Genomic DNA, 24,085 nt, shown 5'->3' on the forward strand with positions numbered 1-24,085 from the left:
ATGATATAATAGAGAACAGTGATGGGGACAGTTCTGAATTGAGTACTTCCATACATTTACTTAATTAATATTTTCACCTGTAACTGTCTGCCTTACAGTTTAGTATTGCTACTTTTACTTTTGTAAAAGATCTGAATACATCTTTCACCATTCCAAATGACTAGTAGGCAGAGTTACTATGACCCTATCAAATGACTAACTGCAGAATTTTGATAAGCACTAAGATGAACCTATTATTTTCACTGGCACAGCGGCCATAATTGTAAAATTTTGATATCTGTGATGGACAGGGACGTTCCACAAATGGGCGTGAAAGGCTTTGTAGTGAAAAATTGCAGTCCCTGTCACTTTAAGACAATTTGTCAGCACTCAGCCAATCAGAGCACGGAAGGGGGAGGGAAGGGAGCGGGTGGGTAGCAACAGTTGCCCTGGTGAGGACGAAGCGCCATAGCCGCGGTAGCCCTGGCGACAAGAGCCCAGCAACGAGAATCAACAACAACAACAACTCAATCCGCCATAAAAATAAAAGAAGATATTTTACCGGTGGGAAATATACACGTGGAACCAGAGGTGAAGCTCTTTACATATAGGACATATATTATGTCCAACTATGCTTCAGCTGAATTGTGCTATTGCTCTTTTCCCTTGTTGTTTCAGTAGCCATAACAGGCAGCTGCCTTCCAGTGATAGCTGAGGTTAGCCTACAAGCTAACCGCTGTGCTGATAATCAGTCGAGTCGGTTTATTGAATGGAGCAGTTTGTGCTCGCTCCTCATTCCGGTGACAGTGAATTGTGCCTGCCATGACGACGCAGCCACAGACGCATACTCAAGCAGGCCGTTGTTATGGCGATGTCAAATGCAAAAGGTACAAAATGGCGGTTGTTGTAGAGACCAGTTAGCTTGCTGCCTGTGTTACCTTGCTACACAGTTAGCATCAGTGCTGTCACGACAGGCGTGTGCTTGTAACTGCTAACAGCTAACGAAACGGGTCAACAGTAACGGCCACTCGTCTCGTTCATCGATATTTACCGTGCATTCTGTGGTGGTTTAATACATTAACTATCATTTTTTCGGCAGCCGGCTCAACAGAAAACCAACTCCCTGAATACGTTACGTGAATCCCTCAAAAGGGAGACCAAATTAGGGTAGTCAGATTCAAAGTTGAAGTATTTAACGTTAGACAGTCTTTAGGTTGGTTTTCAGATGGGGTGGAACTGGAACAGTCAGGGCCAACTGAAATATCGTTCTCTCAATAACGGAAAGTTGAGGAAGCTGGCGAAGGTGGCGGACATTTAACATCAAATGGGCGTGGTGAAGGAGTTTTGCAGGTGCTTTGCAGGTCCGAGTTCAGTTTAGCGTTTTTGTTACCTGACCTGAGATATGAGCGACTTTATAGATATATCATAAGGTTTGTAGTTGCCGTTGATCATTAACGTAAGGGTCAAAACCATCATCTAAGCTTGAAAACACAGATTTAGATCATAAAAAGCCCATCAATCTGCCTTATCTTTTTCAGTGGTTAAACAAAGATGTACAAATACATGGAGTTTTTTTTTGATAGTATGTAGGATATTGTATTAGAAATGTAACAAAAAGGACATGGGGTACATTTTATTTGCTGGTAATTGTATGTGATATAAACCACAACAACAGCTCACAGTGCAGTATTAACGCATTGTGGTAAGGGATTTTCTCTACTTGTGCTACAGGCATAACTGTACGTGAATGAACATAGGATGTGTGATCACATTACAGGTAATGAGACACCGAAGTGCTTGTTCCCGTCAATGCTCCTCCCCCACATCTCCACATTAGCTGTACCACCAACAGGTCAACCTCAGTAGTACTTTCAGAAACAGCCATTTTAAACATTTATTTGCATCAAGGCAACAAATGAAAATATAGAGATATTCATAATGTCTCTAGGATTTGAATTGTTGATCAGAGATTAATGGTATTTGAAAAAATAATAGATCAGCATCTAATGTAAGTCATGATTTTCAGCCAACAGTTCTAAGAGATCATGTAGCAAATATCACTTCCCTTTCCAAGTTGGACTCCCTAATCCAAAATATTAATGAATTACTCTGTAATACTAGTTACACATTTGCATAAAAGTAATAATTTACTAGAAGCTGTGATTCATTTCAGTTTGTTCTGCTACGTCCTCAAAAATAGGGAATTGTATCCCTCTTACTTTTAAAACTCTTGACTAGATGTCTATCCCTGCCCTGCGTCTATATGAATGATTAAAGTGGCTTGAAAGATCAGTTGACATTAGGCTCCGATAACCAAATAGAAATAGGAAACTAACAGTTCTGGGATGAATCACGGGGTTGACCAATTTAGAACATCCCGAATGTTTACAAGAAATGTGTCACCAGTCACTTGTTTCTTTTCCCCCAGGGTGATTCCCAGCTCTTGCAATGGCCACCTCAGGCTACGTAGGTGAGATCCAGCCAGCAGCCCAACCCCAGGGGGCTGCTGTTACTGTCACACCGGGGCAAACTGATGCCAGCTCCACCCCTCCAACTGCCCCACAGTTTCTGGCTGAGATTCAGACTACAGTGGTCACTCCCACTGTTGTCACAGCCACAGGCCAAACTACTCCCACTGATCAAGCCACATCTATCACTGCTCAGAAGCCTGCAGCTGGTAGTCAAGCTCAGTCCACAGCACAGACTCAGCCAGCTCAGACACAGTATGTGACTGCAGAGATCCAGGGCTCCCCCACGCAGTCTGGAAATGCTCAAAGCACTCCTCAGTATATCGTTGTCACAGTCACAGGTAAGGACTGAACATCACACATCATTATGCTATCAGCATAAATGTAGACAAGAATAGCTTGGGGCTTTTCAGTAATGCATGCATAGAAGTGATGTGTAAAATGATGCCACCAACTTCCAAGTACATTTATATCCTTCAGAGGGCTCCCTTCACTCAAGTGACAGTGTATCGGACTCTAGCCCCCCTCCAGCTGTGGTGCAGACAGGGGTTCCCACACAGGTTGTTCAGCAGGTACAGACAGCTCAACAGGTAAATTATGCACGCACACACACACACACACACACACACACACATTTTCCATGAAACTGATGTTTCCTTGACTCCTAGAGCTAAATAGTATCTTTATCTCAGCAGAGGTCTGTGGTTCAGGCCACCTCTCAGATAGCCAAGACTGAGCCAGGCACCCAGCTCAGTGTCACCAGTCTACAGCCTGTTCATATCAGCCCAGAGGTAAGCTAAACACACACAGTGACACAGTTCATCATTTGTGGTTGAATATGATGTCTGACAGTCACTTGTACTGTCACTGTGAACAACACAAATTTGTGGAATGCAAACACACACACAGCTCATCACAGCCTATCACATGTGATATCCAAAACTTCACAACTTCCACAGATTTTGGCTTAGTATTAGTCAACTAATCACATCTTTGGTCGAACCTGGCTTCCAGCTCTTCCCTACCACTGAGGTGACAGTGTTAGTCAGTGGTAACAGAATAGAAGAATGCCAGCCACATCATGAGCTAGGACAGCCAGAGTGCCTCATGGTTCCTTCAGGAGACTGCATGCAGGAATGCTGTGCCATGCCTTTCTGCCTCCCCTTGGACCTCCTTCAGTATCCCCAATCACTGTACTTGCTGTCTGTGCATGCGGAAAAAGAGATAGAAGCCCACCCTGCAGTCACAAGCTCAGGCCCTGATCAGCCACCAGTGCAGGCTACAACTGACACTTTCCAAGTAGGTCAGGGACACAAGGGAGACTACTGCGATATAGTTAAGGGAACTGAGAATCTGTCTGTAGCTAAGAAATGTTTGTAAGTGAGAATTGCAAAAGGAGGTGTACAAGAAAGATGCCCACAGTTTGCATGGTCCAAAGAGGCGGGCAAGGATTTATTGGATTTTTGTGTGTATGTATGTGTGTTTGCCCACTCCTTAGGTCCAGCAGCAGCTCACCTCAGTGCCAGTGCAACATGTGTACACCAATCAAGTGCAGTATGTGGAAGGAGCGGACACCAACTACACCACCAGCACCATGTTAGAATAAAGCTGTGTCCAACATTTTCTAACACATGTCCAGACAGAACTTTTTCCTTTTTACAGTTTAATTTCTCCAAATTTACTTTGTTTCTAACACGTCTTTTCATTTCTTTCATCTAGTCGTTCCAGCACCTTCCCTTACACTGACACACCGCTGTACACCCAGACCACAGCTACCCAGTACTATGAAGGTCAGCCAACCTCAGGCTCACAGGCCTCCACCCCTGGCACACCTCTAACCGTCTCAGTGACTGCTGGCACAACAGGGGGTGTGTCCATGTTTGTGGCCCAGCCCACCAGTGCAGCAGGGGGAGGGGCCACTGTAGTGACCACAGGTGGCACCACCAATGGGGCAGGGGAAGGGGCAGGCACCAACGGTGGCGCAGCAGGCAGCTATGTGATCCAGGGGGGTTACATGCTGGGCGGCAGCAGTGGAGGGGCCGCTGGCAACAGTCAGAACTACTCACACACCGCCCGCGCCTCTCCAGCCACTGTGAGTATTACAGAGGGCGAGGAGAGTAGCGTGCCGTCGGCAGACAAGAAGGTATGCAGAGGCGCCAAGCGCAGGAATTTCTTTTCGTTTTTGTTTTCATCCACACAGCCCTTTGGTGGTGCACACTGATGATGTCATAGTTTTGTCAAATGGAAAGCACAATTAAAAATGTGGAGATTAATATTAGGACCAGAAAATGTTAATATATTGAGTTGTGATCACACTTGAACTTGAAGCATGCAATATTTTTAATTGTGATTTCCTAGTCCTCAAAAAAATGAAAACAAAACCATGACCTCATCATTTTCATATCATTACAGTGCATGTGATGAGGGGCATTTTTAATTTATATGAAATGCCCCAACACTATATTGTTCATCCCAAATTCATCATATTGAACCTCATATGATAATGGTAACCAACCTATGTTTGGCAAACATCCCATATTCCAGGTCATTAATTCATTGCATACCAAAGTTGTATGCCACGGCACGCAAACAAATGTATTTGTGTTTTCATTCCTGAATGATTGACAGACTGTAAATGTGAATGGATTTGTTTGTGTTTGTATAATGTATTGATAAGAAAAACGTGTGTGCATGTACTATATATTGAGCTGAAAATGTGGGTACTGTGTTTGCAAATAAGCGTGCGTGTACCGTATTTGTGAGCACACATGTTGAGTTGAGTTTTCCTGTTTTTATCTACTGGCTTTGCTAACTGCTCCAGCTATTTCTTTTTTTCACTGCCTGCGTGTCAGGTACAGTGGTTGCTGGACAACTATGAGACAGCTGAAGGAGTGAGTCTGCCACGTTCCACCCTCTACTGCCACTATCTGCTGCACTGCCAGGAGCAAAAGCTAGAGCCTGTCAATGCTGCCTCTTTCGGGAAGCTCATTCGATCTGTGTTCATGGGGCTGCGCACGCGACGCCTTGGCACACGGTAAGATGGGTCATCAGACTCAGGTATGCAAGATATGATAGACTATTTGCACACATATACACACAACCCATTATTACCCCTTTCATACACAGCTTCAAGCTTGTATAACTTGATGCCCTTACTAATGTGCCAGTTTTTAAGTGCATTTTTATGTGAGATTTGTTTCTGCTGACAGAAACAAATCAGACAGAAAATGTTGATATTAGCAATATTGTATTATATTATGACATCACAGAGAAAGAGAGAGAGGGAGATGAGTGTACCTTCTCCCACAATCTCCCCACCACAGTGATGCACGTTAGCAACACAAACACCAGACTTTATTCACGCTGCACGATTCACATGCATGTAGATCACAATTAGTGGACACCCAGGCAAAGCTTCCTACAGGAGATCTATAATCTATAAAGCTCTTTGGAGCATTGCAAAATGTTCGCCTAGCGTAGGAAGACGTGTGGGTAAAGATGAAGACGGACAGCATGTGTGTGGGTGAGTGAGTTTGACAAAGGAGGGGAGGGTGAGCAAGTGAGATTGACTTTTTAAATGTGTTTGATGATATGGGTTTAGTTAAACAGTACAGTATGTATATTTATGAAGTTAAATGGGTTTATTTTAAAATCAGTCTGTATTGAGACTATTGTGTTTATGTAGCTTTAGGGGAGTTACCACAGGTTTGCGCAGACAACATAAAAACTCTCCTCTGATGTCTTTTTGTTTTTTCCTGCCATAGATTTACTATGGGTGGGTTCAAAGGTTCAATTTGATGCAAAAACACATTTTGTCTGTTCCTGGTAGGGGTAACTCTAAATATCACTACTACGGGCTGAGGATAAAGGCAGGCTCTTCTCTTCTCCGTCTGATGGAAGACCAACAACATCTGGCCATGAGGCAGCAGCCCTTCTCACAGAAACAGAGGTACGCACGTAAACACCCCTACATACACTCACACATCTTTTGTCTCCCATTACACCACTGAGATCATTTCTCTTAAGTATCTATTTTTCAGTTTTCCCCTGCAGTTGTATTACATTTTTTTCCCGCTCTCACACACTATATATTTTCTTTTAGATCCTATCACCGTTCCAGACTTCTGCTATATGAAAAAAAAAGCCATTTTATTTCACTTTATTGTTCATCGTGTTTGCCTAGATCTCAATGTTTCATCTACGTTATGTTATGCAATTTTATCCCTGTTCATATCAGGTTGAAGCCTGTGCATAAAGTAGAGGGGATGACCAATGGCACAGCAGCAGGTGCAGGCCAGCAGCAGCAACAGCAACAGGGGTCAGGGCAGGTAGACATCAGCACCCAGGTTCAGCAGTACCAGCAGTTCCTAGGTGAGTTCAGTGAATAGTGGGCAAATATCAAAAGGGAAGAAGGTGATGGTTAAGAATTTGCCAAAAAGAAGATTTATGAGTCTAATGGTAATGCTTTGAAAGATAGAATATATGTAAATCATATTATACAATATTATGTGCAGTTAATACTGATTACCCTCTGTATACAATGTGATTTCTCTTTGATTATCCAGTGTTCTTGTGTCCTGTGTTCCAGATGCATCCAGAGCTCTCCCAGAGTTCCCAGACATCGACCTCCAGGGAAAGTCTCTACCAGAAGGCATTGAGCTGGAGCACATAAAGAGCTTTCAGCTGCTGTACAGAGAACACTGTGAGGTAACCGACCAAGGTTGCCTTTTCTATTTAGTTGTCAGTGGAAGACTACTTTGAATGAAAGTACCCAGTATAATGTATGTGGTTGGACAATACTAACTGAAAATGTATTTATAAATGTAATTATTTTGTGTCTAATTGATGTTTTGATGACCTGTATGTGCTCAGTTCTTTATTATCAGTCGTGCATGTTCAAGATGTTCTCTCTGTGTTCTGTCAGGCTATACTAGATGTGATGGTCAACCTGCAGTTTACCTTGGTAGAGACTCTGTGGAAGACCTTCTGGAGGTTCAGCCAGAGTCAGGCTGGAGATGCCACATTGGCCGTGTGAGTGATCAAGACTTACAGGCAAACATTCAAAATTCAGTTTTTGTGCTAAACGTGGTCAGAAACATCTCCTGTTGCGCTTTATACACAATGCAGGTAATTAAAACTTTCTATGTGTTGGCAGTCATGACGAGTCAGAGAAGCGTCTCCCTAAGTCCTGCCTGGTGTTGCTGTGCAAGTATGACCCAGTGCTGCGCTGGAGCCGCGACTGTGACAACAGCCTGTATCAGGGCCTGGTGGAGATCCTCATCCCTGATGTCCTCAGGCCCATCCCCAGTAAGGCTCTACAAGAAGTGCAATAATATAGTAAAATACAGAGAATAATATTCACATAACAAAATATCATATGATAATATTTTTACTTCAGTAGTGATCCTGCAGAAAAAACAACTTAATTGTTTTTTGTATCAGACTTTTTTACATTGAAGATCTGTCCATTTACTTAACTCTCTCCAGAAAAATTACAGTTGCCAGTTAAAGCATATTTGTCCCCCCCTACAGTATATGTATGTACACATTAGGAGCTCCTCTTTATCCTCAGTGCCAGTTGGAACTATTGAGAATGAACCAATGAGAGCATAAAAACCATGCTGACATTTCACATATACAAGCAGTTCTGCATTTCTCTAAGAATTTTCTTTTCCTTGTTGCGACATTTGGACTAATGGACTAGCTCTGTAGTAGGACACCACACAGTTTTTCATTTCTGTGTGCCTGCTGCTCTACTGTGGAAAGTTACTGGACTTATTTCTTTGTGTTTCAGTTTCAAGTTTAGTCAGATGTCGAATTGTATTTCTTTTAACATTCTACAACAAAGGAAGGATTGTTCCTTTCATACTGCTGCCACAGAAGTATTTTCCATGTCCTAACACTTTGTCCAAGTAAATTGGAATCACATTGGAAATTTTGTTATGGTTATACGCGGCCAGGAAAATCTTGTTCTTTAGCACAGACTTATGTTTCTCAGGTGTTTGATAATCCTTCATCGAGTACATTTTTAGGGGATAAGAGAATGAAAACCTACTCTGAAGTGACCAGTACTGAGGTCTCTTATCCCTTTTTTCTTGCTGCCCCAGGTGCCTTAACACAAGCCATCCGCAACTTTGCCAAGAGCCTGGAAAGCTGGCTGACCAATGCCATGATGAACATCCCTGAGGAAATGGTCCGCATCAAGGTACACTCTCCTTGTGCTGGCTTGCAGTTGGTGGAACATGTTTTCCGAGCCGTGAAGCAAGCTGTTTTTTAGTCCTGCAGAACCAGCCATTACAAAGACACTCAGTTTTGTTGGGAATTATTGTAAGCTTAGAAATCACACAGAAAGAAAATAAAAACCCGTTTTCTGTGTGGGCGTTTTCTTTATTGTGGTTGTGTGAACGTGAGCTAGAGCTGATTTTACATAAATAACAGCCAGCACTGTGGTGAAGCTTTTGTGAAGACAAATACAGCAACACTTCTAGGTCAATCATGCAAATCATTATGAGTAGAAAATAGGCTATTCTGAAATATTCTGTCTATATTGAAAGTCTCATTGTTAAGTTTTTTCACAGTTTAAATGGACCACTTCACCAGGGTTATTGATCCAGACAATGACATGCTTATGTGAAGACACACGCTTATGTTGCTAAATGTACATTAGGCCTGTAACACTTGATCAATGACATGCCTCTCTCTCATCCTGTATGTATTTGTGCCTTAATGTGAAATTATATTTTTGATATCCTTTCATCCTTTTATCCTCGTGCTCTCAGGTAACGTCAGCCAATGCATTTGCCCAGACACTACGTCGCTACACCAGTCTGAACCATCTCGCCCAGGCAGCCCGTGCTGTCCTCCAGAACACAGCCCAGATCAACCAGATGCTCTCCGATCTTAACCGTGTTGACTTTGCTAACGTCCAGGTCGGTTTGGTCTCTGAATGCTTTGCGCTGGAGAATTTGTTTCACCTCAGATGAATTTCAGTGTTTCTAATTTAATCTTGTATTGGTTTGGTGTCGTGCATGTGCAACTATTCCTGCTGTAGCTTGTGGTTTTAATGAGGTTTCATGTGTCAGTTATACAGCTACTCTGACATCATTCTGTCTTTTTTACGTCTTTCGTACCCAGGAAGTGCAATCCGAACCCTCTTGCTTTTTCTCAGAAACTCATTGTGTTTCTCCTTACTCCAGTGAGTGATGAGCACGTGGTCAGACAGAGAACCCTAAATGTGATGCTGATTTAGTGTCTTGTACTTATTTGCACAAGGACTTAAACCTGAGTCTTCTGTCTAGAGCATAATGTTTTAATCCTAATGTCCAAACATGAGGTCACCCAGCTGCCCCCTATTGCTACAACTAATACCTTTTACTGACACATTGCCCTCGTCCTGTCCACCTTTTGCAGGAGCAGGCCTCGTGGGTGTGCCGCTGTGAGGACCGCGTCGTCCAGCGGCTGGAGCAGGACTTCAAGCTGACCCTCCAGCAGCAGAACTCCCTGGAGCAGTGGGCTGCGTGGCTGGATGGTGTGGTGTCCCAGGTCCTAAAGCCATACCAGCACAGCCCCGCCTTTCCTAAGGCTGCTAAGCTCTTCCTGCTCAAGTGGTCCTTTTACAGGTGTGATGGGAAACGTGGACATTTTAATTTCCATTGTACACTGTTGTCTTTGTTGATGCTGCGAACACCACCACTGTTATAAATGTTTCATCTCAATCTTCATCTCTAATGCACAAAGAAAATGAAATCAGTTTGGTAAAGTAGGAAGCATTGTGAAAGAACCAGTTTTAAGTCATTGAGATGGTGCAACAAGGGCAAAAAACACAAAAAGTATGTGATCAAGTAGGACTACTAACTTAAGTAATAACTTAATGTCCTGTCATTCATGGCTCGTTAACTTTGGTATAATAGGACAGGTGGCAGAGTTTGCTATCAACAGAAATGATGAAATTGATATAAAAATCTGTTTGTGTACACGGCAAGAAGTGAGGTCTCTGTGTCTTTAATTGTTGAGAAGTCAACATTGTGTTGACTCATGCTCACAACTTCGTGGAACTCAATGTGGAAAGACTGAGAAATACTTCCCATTTGTGGTGAGAGAAGAAGTGTTCTAGTTACAGATTATATGTGTCACAGTGGTTTAATTTCCACCACCTCTGCTCTCCAGTTCCATGGTGATCAGGGACCTGACCCTGAGGAGTGCAGCCAGTTTTGGTTCCTTTCACCTGATCCGCCTGCTGTACGATGAGTACATGTACTACCTGATAGAGCACAGAGTGGCCCAGGCTAAAGGAGAGACCCCCATTGCTGTCATGGGAGAGGTACCAGACACGCGCACACATGCACCTACAACTGATGAACTAAATAATATAAGCCAGTACTAACACATTCCTTCTCTTGCCATTAGTTTGCCAGTTTAGGCCGAGGTCTAAGCCAGCTGGATCCTGACAAAGGTAATTACACAGTGTTTCCACTGTTTCTCAGACTTCACTACAGTCATTGTTTGTGGCTAACTCATATACCCTTGTCTATCCCAGAGGAGGAAGAGGAAGAGGAGGAGGAGAGCGATGAGGAAGGACAGGAGCTATCCCTTCCCTCAGATGGGGCCGTGCTGGGAGAGGAGTCTCTGGAGCCACCTGCTAAGCTGGCCAGAACGGACCAGAGAGTCCTCTTCACAACGGGATCAGCTGACAACTAATCACAGTGGCACTCGTAGATGTGGGTCGATGCATTGATGATACAAACACACACACAGATGTACAAAGAACACTAATTTATACACTTGACACATGTATATAGATCTTGTAAATGTGTGTGCACACTGTCGCTGCATACTGTTCACTGTCCCACTTGTTTACACGCACACAGTCAGAACACACACTCTATCAGTACTGCTGCTGCCTGGATGACACAACCACCTGTTGACACCACTGGTTCAGTCCATAATCACTGGCTTTGCAACAGGATGTGGCTTCGAAAACCAGACTTCTCAATGCAGAGCGAAACAACGCTCAGTTGTGTTGATCTGTAAAAATGAACTAAAGCCGGGCATGTTTTTTTTTTTTTGTTCTGTTTTTTGTTTTTGTCTCTCATCGCAACCTGTAGCCTCTGCTCACCCTAGGTCCTCCTAAAACTGTCACTGCCGTATCAAAGTGGTCTTGAAAATACTGTGATGTGTGTGTGAGTGTGAGTGTGTGTATGTGTATAAAGGTAATTGCAGTAGGAGGGTGCAAAGTGGATCTTTCACAGTAAATGGTTGCTGAATTTAGTTGTTACTGATTTGGTTAATGCTGTGGGGAAGCTTTGTCGTTCAGATGAGAGAGACATTTGTGAAAGAAAGCAGGCGGTTGGGATTTTTGGGTGGATTTGTCATGTCTGTGAGTGTGTTTTCTGTATGAGCAATGAGGTCACACTGCTCTGCTGTTGTACTTCTGGAGGCTAACTGGACATGCTTTTCAACAATGGTGTGTATATACATGTGTGACTGGTTGTGTGATTGTGAGTCACGCCAAGTGTGGACTGTTTCTCCTGTAGATATTTTCTAAGGCGTTCAGGTTTTGATTTGGGAGACACGTTTAGATTTCTTGTTTGATTTCATTTGCCTGTAAAGAAAACCGTTCTTGTGTTCATGGAGTGCCTGTCGCAGCTGCTACACACATTTGTAAAGACAAAGCTACGGCTGTGGAATTGGGGCTCCCATTAGTTGCTGCAAAAAATCCTCTTACACTGAACATCTGGTTCCACGAGAGAGGTACTGTATTTGTATGTGTCACATTTTTATGTTCGAAGTGCTCCATTCCTGTCCATCCAATACATTCCTCTGGCCTCATTTTCCTTTGACACATCATTTTCTTGCCTTATTTCAATATGTTTTTCCATGTGTGTGCCAAGCCTGTTTACTTTTATCCCAGATCCCGTTGCTTTCCATGTTTTAAGGAGGACTGTGCCTGAGTAAGAACGGTGATATACTTATATTCTACTGTATATTTATCCACTATTTTGAATTTTGTTGTCACTAAGTGAACCTCTTGTGCAGTGTATGGTGCTGTGTTGTCACACATTGTAAGCAACCTTTGTGTGCATTATTGATTTGTGATTGTACGTTCAGTTATCAATCCTATATCATATCTTATGACTTTTCCACAAACAGGCTAAGGCCCTGCCTCTTTGCACATGCTGACTGTTGTCGTTAAAACTCCGACAAAGTTGTCTGAAATGTTTTTTTCTTTTATTCTTTGAAGTCGTAGGTATGTTTCTGATGGTGGGCGTGCAGGTGTCAGATTTCGCGTCAAGCCTCATACCACTCAACATGTTTGAGAGAATTTGGTGAGAGGTTAGAGATCTGATGACTCTTTCTGCACAGTCCTCCACCGACACTCATCTCCCTCCACTGTGCTTTCATCTCACTGCGTTTCCGCCTTCCTGCCAATGGCTTTGTTTTGCTTCAAACATCCATATTCTTAAACACTGTTTGTGACGATTGGTTGTTGTAAACATGTCATTTTTGGATTTTTACATACATTGTCTTTAAATAGCTGCAATACACGTTTCCAACAGGCAATGGCAGCCTCAAACCAGCACATCATCCTTTATATGGAGTCTAATGCTACCACAGCTGAGTACATATCACTCCAGTCTTTTAATGATCTGCAGCGTATAGAATGGCCATTGTTTATCCAGTAAGAAAAATGTTTAGTCATTTTTATAGTGCATTGTTTCTTATGTACAAAACAGACTGAGAAAAAAGATGTTCAGTGGCAGTGTTTTATGAATTTGGTCTGCTGTAAGTATGACTGTGCCTTTGGAGGTGGTAGAATGCAATTCAAATGTTTTTAATTTTAAAGATATAAATTAAAGAATTTCTAAAATTGCACTGTGTTCCTCTTGTACATTTATTCTCCTCAAAGTTTAGTCATTGTGGCTAACAGATAGACAGGGCTGCTGTCTGACATGCAGCCAAAACCTTATCAAATCCTCCACACACACTTTTCTCACGCACTTAGTTACCAGTTTCTGATGCACTGTACAAGGTATGAAACCAGAACAGAAACCACAGGTCGGTGCAGTCTATTTTATGAGGTTTCAGTTTGGGGTCAAATGGCTAGGTGATACACAGACGGCTAGGGAAAATAAGTATCTTTGTAAGGTGGGCCACCATGAGCTGTCAGATCACAGAAGAGATTTTAATCTCAATGAGGCTTTACCTGGTTAAATAAAGGATATATATATATATATATATATCAAATAAGACTAAAAAAATCATCCTCACTTTTTTGATATATGTTAAGTGTATATTCAATTATTCATTTCAAAAGAGATCACCTTTAAAAATCACCTTTTTGTCAATAACTGGGCTTCAGCTTTGTGCTGCTGTTGATCTAAGGAAGACTAATAGTGACATCTAGCTGCTATTTACCTCAACTGCTTATGTTACATCTGGTGGCAGTGGGCTGTTTTACTCTATATACATACTGTTTGTAAAAGAACAAAATAACAAAATGTTCGACACACATTTTAAAGTAACTGACATTTGCCCCTTTTAATTCAGAGTATTGCTGCTGGTGGTCATCTATTAACAATATCAACACTGCTGCCAAAGGCAGGCTCAGAGCTGCCGTTCAGAACACAAGAATCATACCTGATACATCTCTGTAAGTCAAAACCAACAGCCTTATATTGCTGAATATATGGATCTATACAATATATATGGGACATATTGGAAGACTAAATTTAATTCTGTTACACAAAGGGTTAGGGTTAAAAACAATGGCTGTGAGAAGACAAATCTAAACAGATCTTTGTTGGCATCCATAAAAACCAAAGTATATAAAGTAAAAAGCAATCACATGCAAACTTGAGATCAAACAAAATCACAGCGTGATTCAAACTGATGGTTTGAATGTAGCCTTACACCACATGGTCTCATGGTAGAATAACCTGCAGCTGTATAAACTACAGAGGGCGACAAAACCTCCACATGAAAGCCACCACACTTTAAAGTGACAGACACATATGCGTGTTTTCTGAGCGAAGTGAGAGAACTGGGATTGTTCACGACACGCTGGCCATGTTTTTAAAAAAGGCATCTTTTTATTTCCGTCTTGGCCTTCTGTCCACAGTAAGCCGGCATGTTCCTGGCATGAAAACAAAAGCTCTCGGGTGAAAAAGAAACTCCTGAATAGACATTTCAAGATGCAAAAGAGGTGCTTGACCAGCAGATTGGTGTGTTAGATCTCTACATCATAAACCAAACATACTACTCTATGTAGTGATCCTCACACTGATAAGTATTTATAGAAGGGCTGTTTATTGGAAGCCACTTGTACCCAAGGCCACAACAAAGATGCATCACCTGGTGTACAGTGCAGACATCCTGGAAGCTGTGAGCCATTAAAAAAAAAGTTGTCTTTTAACCCTCTAAGAAAACCTTTGAACCCATCTAAGCATCATCATTGCACACAAGGGCCTTACTTTTAAATGTCTTATCTAATCTTTGTCAACTATTGTTATCTCTTGTGTTCTCATTTCCATGAAAACAAAAAAACAAAGTAAAAAAGTTTCATCATTTACCTCTAAAAGCTTTCAACAGTTATTAGTCATCCCACATGCATCAATCAACCCTGTAGCGTTCCTTTTATTCACTGGAAAACTGGCTCACTTGGACAAAATACTGTGAGGCCCTGTTTACACCTGGCATCAGTGTACGTCTTGGGTGATGCAATCACTCGGTACATCAGTTAACATTTGATTCTGAATTTACAAGAAGGCACAGATGATTAAGAAACCGCCATTGCTGTTTTGCCAAGTTTAAGGTTCTCTTCACTCGACAAAATGCGGGCATCACTCTGTAGAGCCAGTGTTAGGCTTGTCTGTTGTGGGCTACTGCGGTGCACTATGGCTCAATCAGGACTCTGTGGAAGAGGACCTGCTCCCTCTGTAGACATAAAGAGCTCATTCTAACACAATTATAAATTTTATACTCCATTTCTGCCACTATAACCCCCTAAATCCTACACACTGGTCTGCTAAGGGAGTCTGCAGTTTCTAGTTCCACGGTGAAATCTGTTGAAATAGATGGGGGCGTTCACAAACATCTGCTGCTTATCTTGGCAGTTAAGAGTGCAAACATATAATCTGCATTAAAGTGAACCAAATGGAAATGAGACAGTGGGTTTCATGTGTACTTGCGCAAAGGATGTCAGGTCCTTCAATGTGGCCCAGGACATACTGCTAAAATAATGTGGCCATATGCGACCCAGACCCCCTCTGAATGTGATCTGAGTGATCAGACCTCAGTGTGTCCCTTGCTGCGTCTTGGGTACCTGTACTTCCACTTGTCCACTTGCGATGGCCCAAAACACGTTAATGCCAGGTACAAACGGGGCCTAAGTGAACACAATCATAAGCAAAAGAGAAGCAATCCAAATATACAGTACACAAGTTGAAACACCATGCAAACCACAGCGGAGAGTAATGTGACCATTTAATTAAAAAAAATCAAAACACTGAGCAAATCAAATGAACTTTAAAAAGGGTTTCTCTGATGTACCAGATACCAAATATGATTATAGTCCTACTAGCTCTGTGCAACTCAGTAAATATAACACAGGCCTTAAAGTCATTAGAAGTTAATAAAAGGAAGATGAGATAGATTTATTGGCAACTCAGTCTCCTCCGCAATGAGGTAAGCGCTTCAAGGCTTCCAAGTTCATAACGGCATATATAAATGTATGTCGGGGCATTGAGAAGCTGTGCACCTGTCATGGCAGGATTAGCAGTCTTCTCCCTCCTCCCCTCAGCAGCAAAGCATTAGAACGTTTGTTCACTTCACATTTTTATTAAAAAGTATCCAGGTGGTGTTTGGTGGTGAGGAAAGGTTTTGTTTCCCCTCACAAGAAATAAAAAAAAAAATCTTAACAGGCTATATTCTGGCCTTAAGTTCAGGGTCGTCTTCTTCATCCCATCTTCCTGATTCTCTCCAGCATCAGAGACCTTCTGCCATGAACTCTCACTGCGTCTAAAATACAAACAAGTATGTATCTTATGTGAAAACCACAGCGGGATCAGTGAAGGATGCATTACTTTCATACAGATTAAAATCCACGTTAATATGGTGAACACCTCCCTGCAGCCGCTGTACCAACCTGTCCTTGCTGGGGAGTGCCTGGCTGGCCGGGGGCTTGTCCCGTCTGTCCATAGTATGCAGCCTGCTGCCTGTAGTACTCCGCCCAGGCTGCGCTGTAGTCCGGCTGCCCCCCTGATGTGGACGCTGCTCCCCCTGCTGCTCCTGGGGCCGGAGCCGCTGTCCCAGGGACAGAGCCGCCTGCCTGGGCTGGAGGTGAGAGACAAAAGAGACGTGACCCAGTTCACCGCAACATTCAGCAATAGTTCACCTTAGGAATGAAAAAGTCAGTGAGTCCAAAATCCCTCCAGTAGAGAGCAGCTGCTACAACAAACCCTATAGTGACTATTATGTGGTACACTTAAGAACTAATATTAGGAATTTAGGCTATACTTTGTAGCTCTTACATCCATCCATCCATTTTCTATACTGCCTATCCCTTTCGGGGTTGCGGGGGGGCTGGAGCCTATCCCAGCTGTCAACGGGCGAGAGGCGGTGTACACCCTGAATCGGTCGCCTGCCGATTGCAGGGCAACATGCAAAGACAGACAACCATTCACACTCACACTCACACTCACACTCACACTCACACTCACACCTACGGACAATTTAGAGTCACCTAATGAGCATGTTTTTGGTCTGTGGGAGGAAGCCAGAGCAAACTTCATACAGAAGGGCCCCACCCAGGGATCGAACCGGCAACCTTCTTGCTGTAAGGCACACGCACTACCTGCTTGCGTCACCGTGCCGCCCCTGCACTGCATATCTTACTACATATTTTCTTTTCTGCACAAGCCAAGTGACCGACATCTTCCCCCTTTCTTGATGAGAATACATTTGTAGCGTTTGTGCCAAACATCAGTTGTTTAAACCAACAAATCACAAAGTTACAAGTTAACAGAGGGTAAAGTTACAGGTCTTTGGCAGTCTCACCCATCTTCTTGTAGTACTCCTCCCAGGCCTTGGTGTAGTCTGGCTGGCCCCCCGGCGTCTGTGCAGGCTGGGTCTGGTCCCCTGAGGTTTGGGCACCTCCAGCTGGGTTAGCAGGGTACTGGGCTGGCACAGCCCCTGACGGCTGCTGGTAGTACTGAGCATAGTAGGCCGCCCAGGCTGCGTTGGGGTCATTGGCTGCTGCCTTGCCTAGAAAAGATGCAGGGTGGAGGGGGTGAGGTCCTCATAGGGTGAGGGTGAGCCCCTGCTACTGGCCTGGAGACCGGGCTTGGAGACCAGGGGGGAAACAGAGACAGGGTTAGCCAGAGCTGCTTAAGGTAAAGACATGTGCATCTCATCACAACATTTCCATCAGTGCTCCTGTTGACCTTCCCAGATTTATAAAAAAAAAATTATCCTCATCTGAAATAACTCGGGGGGTTTACAGTAAAACCTACAGCCTGGGATGAAAGTACTGAAGTAGAGATGATGTGTTAATAAAGAGAGCCAGCATGCTAAAATTAGCAAAAATAAACAGTCATCCTTGAAAACCAGGAGAGGCAGTGCAGTCGTAGGTGACTCACTGGGATCATGAGGTGCCTGGGGCTGCCACTGCTGGTAGGTGTTGCTCCAACCCTGAGGGGTGTACTGGTGTGGACCTGGAGGACCGCCACTGAGGAGCGCAGAAATAGCTTATTATTAAAAACCTCTCAGGATCATCACTCTGACATAACGAGAAAGAATCATCTCCTGAAATGGTAAGCTACAAAAACAGTTGAACATTGGTTGCAGCTACTCACTGAGGAGGTCCAGGTGCCCCAGGTGGTCCGGGGTTGTATGGGCTGGGGTTGTAGGGGCCCATTGGACCAGCAGGACCTGGTCCACCTGGCCCCGGGCCCACAGGACACAAAGGACCCTGGAACACATGATATGATCAGACATCAAATGAATGTACAAAGAAAAGCATTGAATTGTCACATTTTGAGGAGCTGGAACAAGTAAATATTTCCTATTTTTGCTTAAAAAATGACCGAAATGTTTTTTTTATTATAACAATAATTGCCAATTAATTTTCTGACAATCAACTAAATGATTGTGGCAGCTGTAGATTTAAGTTTCTTAACTGGCTGCAGTACTGTTGCACAATGTATATGCAAGATAATCTGTGATCATTGGTGTTGAAAACAGTTTCGGTTCCCCTCCATGTCACTAAGAACAAACACGGTAAGTACCTCAATCTTCTCTTCAATGAGCTGTTTGGCGTGGTCGATCTGCTGTGGTGAACCCCGAATGATGAACAGCTTGAAGTTGGGGTCTCCGTTGGGGGGCGGCTGTCGAGAGATTTCCACAAAGGCCCCCGTCTGCTGGTTTATGGACTTGACGTTCTCTCCTCCCCGGCCAATCACGAGCCCACACTTGTGGGCAGGAATAGAGAAGGTCATTTCCCCTCCAGGGGGACCCCACCCACCCTGTCCCCCGCCTCGGCCCCTGTTTCCTGCAGGCATACCCGGAGGACCTGGGGGACCCTGTGGATGGAGGAGAGAGGCAGTGTCAGGACTACAGCATAATATTTTATGTGTGAATACATGTTTAAAGTGAATGGAAAGTTGGTTATGATTTAATTTGAGGGTATCTCTGTTTTTTAATAAGTTTAGATCTACTGATGCAAAGATTACAAAACTCAAAACCTACAAAATCTGCCCCCTGCTACCATACTTTTACTGTTATCCACAGCTGATTAATACAATCCTTTACTGGGTCTATTAGTTTGCGAGTGAACAAAAGCAGGTTTCCATACCCCCTGTCCCTCCTCCCTGACCCTGATGCTCTGCAGCAGGTCGTTGATGATTTGGGCGGCGTGTTCGCAGCGGTCAGGGGGACCACTGATGTGGGCAATCTTATCTGGACCAGTGCCGTCATCTGGAAGAAAGATTTTGATCTGCATTAATCAATGTTTTGGACAGTAACATTCACTTGTAGTGCTGAACCCATTTGAGCATCAACACCCAACTCTGTAACTCAAGACCTCACAGTTCAGGTGTAGGCTGCCTGCTCCTTGCGGCCAAAAATCACTTCAACATCCTGAAAAGTCACTTGCTGTTCTCATGCCACTGCTCTCCTTGTAACACTAGATTTTGGACGGTACACCCCTCGCTCTCCAATAATGTAATAAAAACGAGAGCAAGATTCCACCTGCTCTGCACACATTAACTTATGTGGAAAACCATTCACATAATTTGAGAAAATTTCCAACTAAGTGAGAGAGTTGCTTGATTTGGTTGCCATTCAGCACCAGGCAGAATGACATTATATGCACCTGCCAGTGAATGGTTTTTAAAGTGGATAACAAGGTTATTGCTGTGGTACGTGGCTTTTGAGCTATGCCATGCCTTTCATTTACAATCATCCTTCAATAAAACACAAAAAGTCGAGGGACCATGAGTCTGAATTGGCTTACTGTGTCAATTAGTGGCATCAGGCGTCAAACTCTCATGCTGTCTTGACACTGACAAGAACCTAAATGTACAGTTCATGCAAAATATTACATCAACAAATGTGGAAATGTATTAATATAAACAAAGTCATCACAGGCTCCTACCTTGTTTGAACTGTATCCTAACTCCAGCATCATTCTGGATTTTCTTGATCATCTCTCCATTGCGTCCAATGACCACGCCGACTGAGTGTCGTGGTACTGGGATCTGAAAGGAAAACAGATGCTTTTGTAAACTTAGATGGTTCAAAGTCAGCTGATTCCACTTCGAATTTTGCTGCCACACACAAACTCACATCCATGCCTCCTCCCATGCGGGAGCCAAAGTCATTTCTTTCACTAAAGCCGCCATGGTCTCTCTCCCTCAGGATCTCCTGCACCATCTCCTGGGCTTGCTGAAAAGGAAAACATGGTGGTTACTGTGAATGGCAACTCAGCAACCACACATTTATCTTGAACTTGATGAGATGATTAGATAAATGTACCTGCACTTTGTAGGGATCTCCAATAATACGCAGGGGCTTGTCAACGTTGGGTCCCTGAGAAGCATCCTGGATGAGGATCATCTTCACCCCTGCGCGCTCCTGGAATAGCGCACAATTGAACATTATGGTAACGTAGGTCTACCTGATTGACACCAAAGCTCTATTTTTCTGGCTCCACTTATGACACTTTTCCATTTATAAGACAAAAGATAAACTGAAATCATCGCTTTTTAAAAATACACATCGGTCCAGATGATTGCAGTTGCTAAAAGTTCAAAAAGCAATAGCCATGCAATGTACCTGTAGCTGCTTGATGGTCTCTCCTCCCTTGCCAATGACAAGGCCAGCCTTGCCAGCTGGGATCATCATCTCATGCACCGTGCCATTCTGCCCGTTGGTGGACTCGTGATAAGAAGGGGGCGTGCCCCTCCCCCGTGACACTATCTCATCCAACAGCATCTTGGCTTTCCTAGCCGGGGAAGAGCTGACCACTTACTCCACATTCATTTCACCAAAACATGTCATCAACCTGATATCATGGCAAGTGGCACTGACCTAATATTACATCACATGGTATTTATGAAATGAAGGAATAGATAATTATACATGATGGCATGAAAGAATAAGGGGCTTCAAACAAAGTGCTGTGCTTCCACAGAAAAAAGCCAAAATCAAAAAATCAATTTGCATGAAGTCTGAAACTTACTGTATGGAGTCAAGGGAACCTGTGAGAGAGACGCTCCTCTCTGGAAGGCCTCCGCTGTCTGGACACACATGAGGAGTACATAGGTAACTAAGTTCAACAACAGAAGGAGGATAAAATAGTAACTATAATAAAAATAGAAAGCTGTGGATGCAGACAGTACCTGGAGCTATCTGAACCTTGCAACCTGACTCCTGTTGAATTTTATTGATCTGTTCACCTCCACGGCCAATGACTGAGAACAAAGAGAGAGCAAACTGTGTGTTGTTGGGGGGTCACACTCGCAATAGTGGCATCTATTTGTCTTATGCGACACAAACAGAGTGGCATCAATATGTGCTACAACTGAGTTGGGCTGAACTCACTGAGTCCCACCATGCTGTCGGGTACACTGTACTCCTCTGTGCTGGAGGCGGGCCTGACACCATCAGCAAATGAGGATGGCAAAGAGGGAAAAAGAGGCAACAAATCAGGCAATAGTAGACTTTCTAACTGCATTTTAGCTACAATCTCATAAATACATAGTAACCAGTCAACTAAAAGCTCTGAGATCTCACCTTTGTTGTGCAAGAGCAGCTAGCTGTGCACCAATAGCTGAGATGGGACATTAACAGAAAGAAACAGAGAGTGAGAAAGCAGAGCGAGGGAGAGGTTTTGGATTACTGACGGACTGTGAGACACAGACAGAGGAGACACGTGGACATACAAGGGTAAAGAGGCAAACTGATGAAACAGAAACACTGTACAACTGGAAATCTGGAGACGGACGACATAAAATAGCAGGATGAACTCACACAGTGCTTTGGCTGAATCCAAGTCGCTCTGTGCAGCCAGTTTCTTGCTCTCTGGTTCATCTGTCAGGTGAAGATACAACAGACATCTACTGTAACTGGGTGCATGTATGAGGTGTTTGTGAGAACTGAGTGCCTTCTGCAATTAGGTACAATCTGAACGGAGCAAGAGTAGACGAAGGAGCAGCAGTCACCGTACCTGCATCCTCCAGCTGTCGTTTCTGTGCAGTGAAGGGAAAGCCATCTGATGGAGTGCTGTTGTTCAGGGGAGGTCCAGCATCGCCCCCGATCTTAGCTGCAATCTGAATCACAGGCGTAAAATTAACCACGACAGTTGAGAAAAACAATGTGTGTTATGCTCTGCCCCTAATGTGCCCACATATTAACACCCAAGTTACATGGACTGTGCAGCCTTCAGCAATACCTGCATGACTGTACATTACAGTTTATTATTGTATATATTGTAAAGTATGCACTGAGCATTCTGAAATATAGAATAGTGGCTGATGTAGAACTGCATTCTCCATTTAGGATTAATAAAGTAATCTATCTATCTATCCGGCCTGAGGGATCCAACATTATCATATGGATATCACAAGACTGGGCACAGTGGCTATTACATAGGATTTTGGTTATTATAATACACTGATGCACTGGTGCCTTTATTTATTTATTTATTTTAGCATCACACCTGCCTTACTTAACATTAACACTATAACATCAAACATCCCCACAGGTAATTTGAACTAACTAAACTCGTACTGTCTTACCATGGCGTCGTCTCTTCGTTGAGTTAGATGACATGATTAATCCTGTAAATTTACATTTTGTCTAACGTTATAATGCACAGCTCAGACTGTAGGTTTGTCGGGGCACACACGTAGTATTTTAGCTAGCTAATGCACAAGCAGCAGTGACATGACGTAACTAGCTTAATTATACTATTACGAACACCGCTGACTCGGACACATGTGTGAATATAAAAGATCAATTCTCGTGTGTCAAACTGTGTCAACCATGTTAGCCCTCAGGCTAACTATTTAGCTTGCACACCTTCTAAACATGCTCCTGCCTGTCACATCCCTTACCTGCCGGGCCCGCTGCACCGCGTCCGCGAACGCATCTTTCTTGATTCCTCCTGCTCCGTTCCCAAGAGCTGACTGTCCGCCGAGAGGGGCCCCGGATCCGGGTGGCGGCACCGCATTGTACTCCGACATGGTGACCTGAAGACAGGCGAGGGACGGGGAACGGACAGCCGGGATCAGAGGTGCGCAGGAGTGGGAAGGAAAGTCAAGTAACTGACTGGGCAAGAAAAGCGCCGGAGACACGACGGCGGCCGGGAAGGTTCATTCGCGTTAGTATTATTCTGTGTTTAAATGCTAAAAATAATGTACGCCACTGGGAAAATGTTACAATTCTGCAGTATTTGCTGTGATTGGACGTTGTTTAAGTTACAGTTTTTTGCATAGCAAACATTTCTGTTTCTGTTTTCAAACAAGTGATATTAAATGTAGCATCTTAATACAATGCTTTTCGCAGAACTTAATAGTATGACAACACAGCAGGGTCACACCTCCAACTTTCACTTGTGAATAGGGTCAGTTTACATCTACAGTACATTGATATTTCTTTTTTGATGTTTTTGATGCCTGATGTAACATGTTAGGATTGTTAGGTTACCATAAAATCAGAACGATGTATTTTCATTTCTTTTTTGTCACAATTTTACAGTATTTTTAGTATGCTTTACAAGTCAGTAAAGTATAAACCTCAGCAACAAGGTTTTCTTTGTTGATCTCACTGCTCTATAGTTTCCACTACAAAATTATTACTCACAAACCTCTTTTCCACTGACTTGCAGCAGGATGTAAATGCTATAAACTTTCGAGTTTTGAAGGTGGTGCTCGGAGAAAAAAAAGAAAATCCAGATATTGTTGTAACAAGAATAATTAACATTTTGAAAAAATACAAATACATTTCATCTCCTGGCTCACTATAGGTTGACTGGGCTAAAAACTCTCATAGGGTTTGGATAACTGAAAACAGTTAATAACGGTGTTTATTGTGTTCATTGTAAGTTAGATTTATCTTTGTAAATATTTCCCCTCATGTGA

General features: G+C 43.3%; 2 protein-coding genes across 10 annotated transcripts; one reads left to right on the forward strand and one right to left on the reverse strand.

Annotated features, from left to right (window-relative positions):
• The first annotated feature begins 407 nt into the window (after positions 1–407).
• On the forward strand, positions 408–13,318 carry rfx1a (regulatory factor X, 1a (influences HLA class II expression)). Of its 6 annotated transcripts, none has more exons than XM_070981044.1 (18): positions 408–570; positions 2,408–2,788; positions 2,928–3,037; positions 3,143–3,238; positions 3,946–4,043; positions 4,167–4,539; positions 5,300–5,481; positions 6,277–6,396; positions 6,685–6,818; positions 7,036–7,154; positions 7,372–7,478; positions 7,603–7,754; positions 8,555–8,652; positions 9,227–9,376; positions 9,858–10,066; positions 10,614–10,767; positions 10,854–10,899; positions 10,984–13,318. In XM_070981044.1, exons 2-18 carry the CDS (start codon positions 2,428–2,430, stop codon positions 11,142–11,144), a joined length of 2,670 nt encoding a protein of 889 aa, XP_070837145.1. In that variant the 5' UTR covers positions 408–570; positions 2,408–2,427; the 3' UTR covers positions 11,145–13,318. The 6 variants fall into 6 exon arrangements, with proteins under 6 accessions (XP_070837145.1, XP_070837142.1, XP_070837140.1 ...); XM_070981041.1 differs by having other exon boundaries at positions 416–570; positions 4,167–4,590; XM_070981039.1 differs by having other exon boundaries at positions 432–570; positions 3,140–3,238; positions 4,167–4,590.
• A 641-nt stretch (positions 13,319–13,959) lies between these two features.
• Positions 13,960–23,303, reverse strand: LOC139343503 (far upstream element-binding protein 2-like). Of its 4 annotated transcripts, none has more exons than XR_011603103.1 (18): positions 23,060–23,293; positions 22,171–22,273; positions 21,975–22,034; positions 21,738–21,774; positions 21,546–21,598; positions 21,344–21,415; positions 21,184–21,241; positions 20,778–20,946; positions 20,478–20,576; positions 20,289–20,387; positions 20,098–20,200; positions 19,297–19,418; positions 18,731–19,024; positions 18,299–18,414; positions 18,083–18,171; positions 17,502–17,786; positions 16,591–16,778; positions 13,960–16,463 (listed from the first exon to the last, which is right to left on the reverse strand). XR_011603103.1 is itself a non-coding variant. In XM_070981200.1 (18 exons), the coding sequence occupies exons 1-18, from the start codon at positions 23,186–23,188 to the stop codon at positions 16,455–16,457; spliced, it is 2,007 nt and encodes a 668-aa protein (XP_070837301.1). In that variant the 5' UTR covers positions 23,189–23,303; the 3' UTR covers positions 13,960–16,454. The 4 variants fall into 4 exon arrangements, 3 of the variants coding, with proteins under 3 accessions (XP_070837301.1, XP_070837300.1, XP_070837302.1); XM_070981200.1 differs by having other exon boundaries at positions 17,502–17,708; positions 23,060–23,303; XM_070981199.1 differs by having other exon boundaries at positions 17,502–17,708; positions 20,778–20,961; positions 23,060–23,271.
• Positions 23,304–24,085: the final 782 nt, after the last annotated feature.

This window comes from Chaetodon trifascialis, chromosome 15, assembly GCF_039877785.1.
Source record: "Chaetodon trifascialis isolate fChaTrf1 chromosome 15, fChaTrf1.hap1, whole genome shotgun sequence".
Lineage (NCBI taxonomy): Eukaryota > Metazoa > Chordata > Actinopteri > Chaetodontiformes > Chaetodontidae > Chaetodon > Chaetodon trifascialis.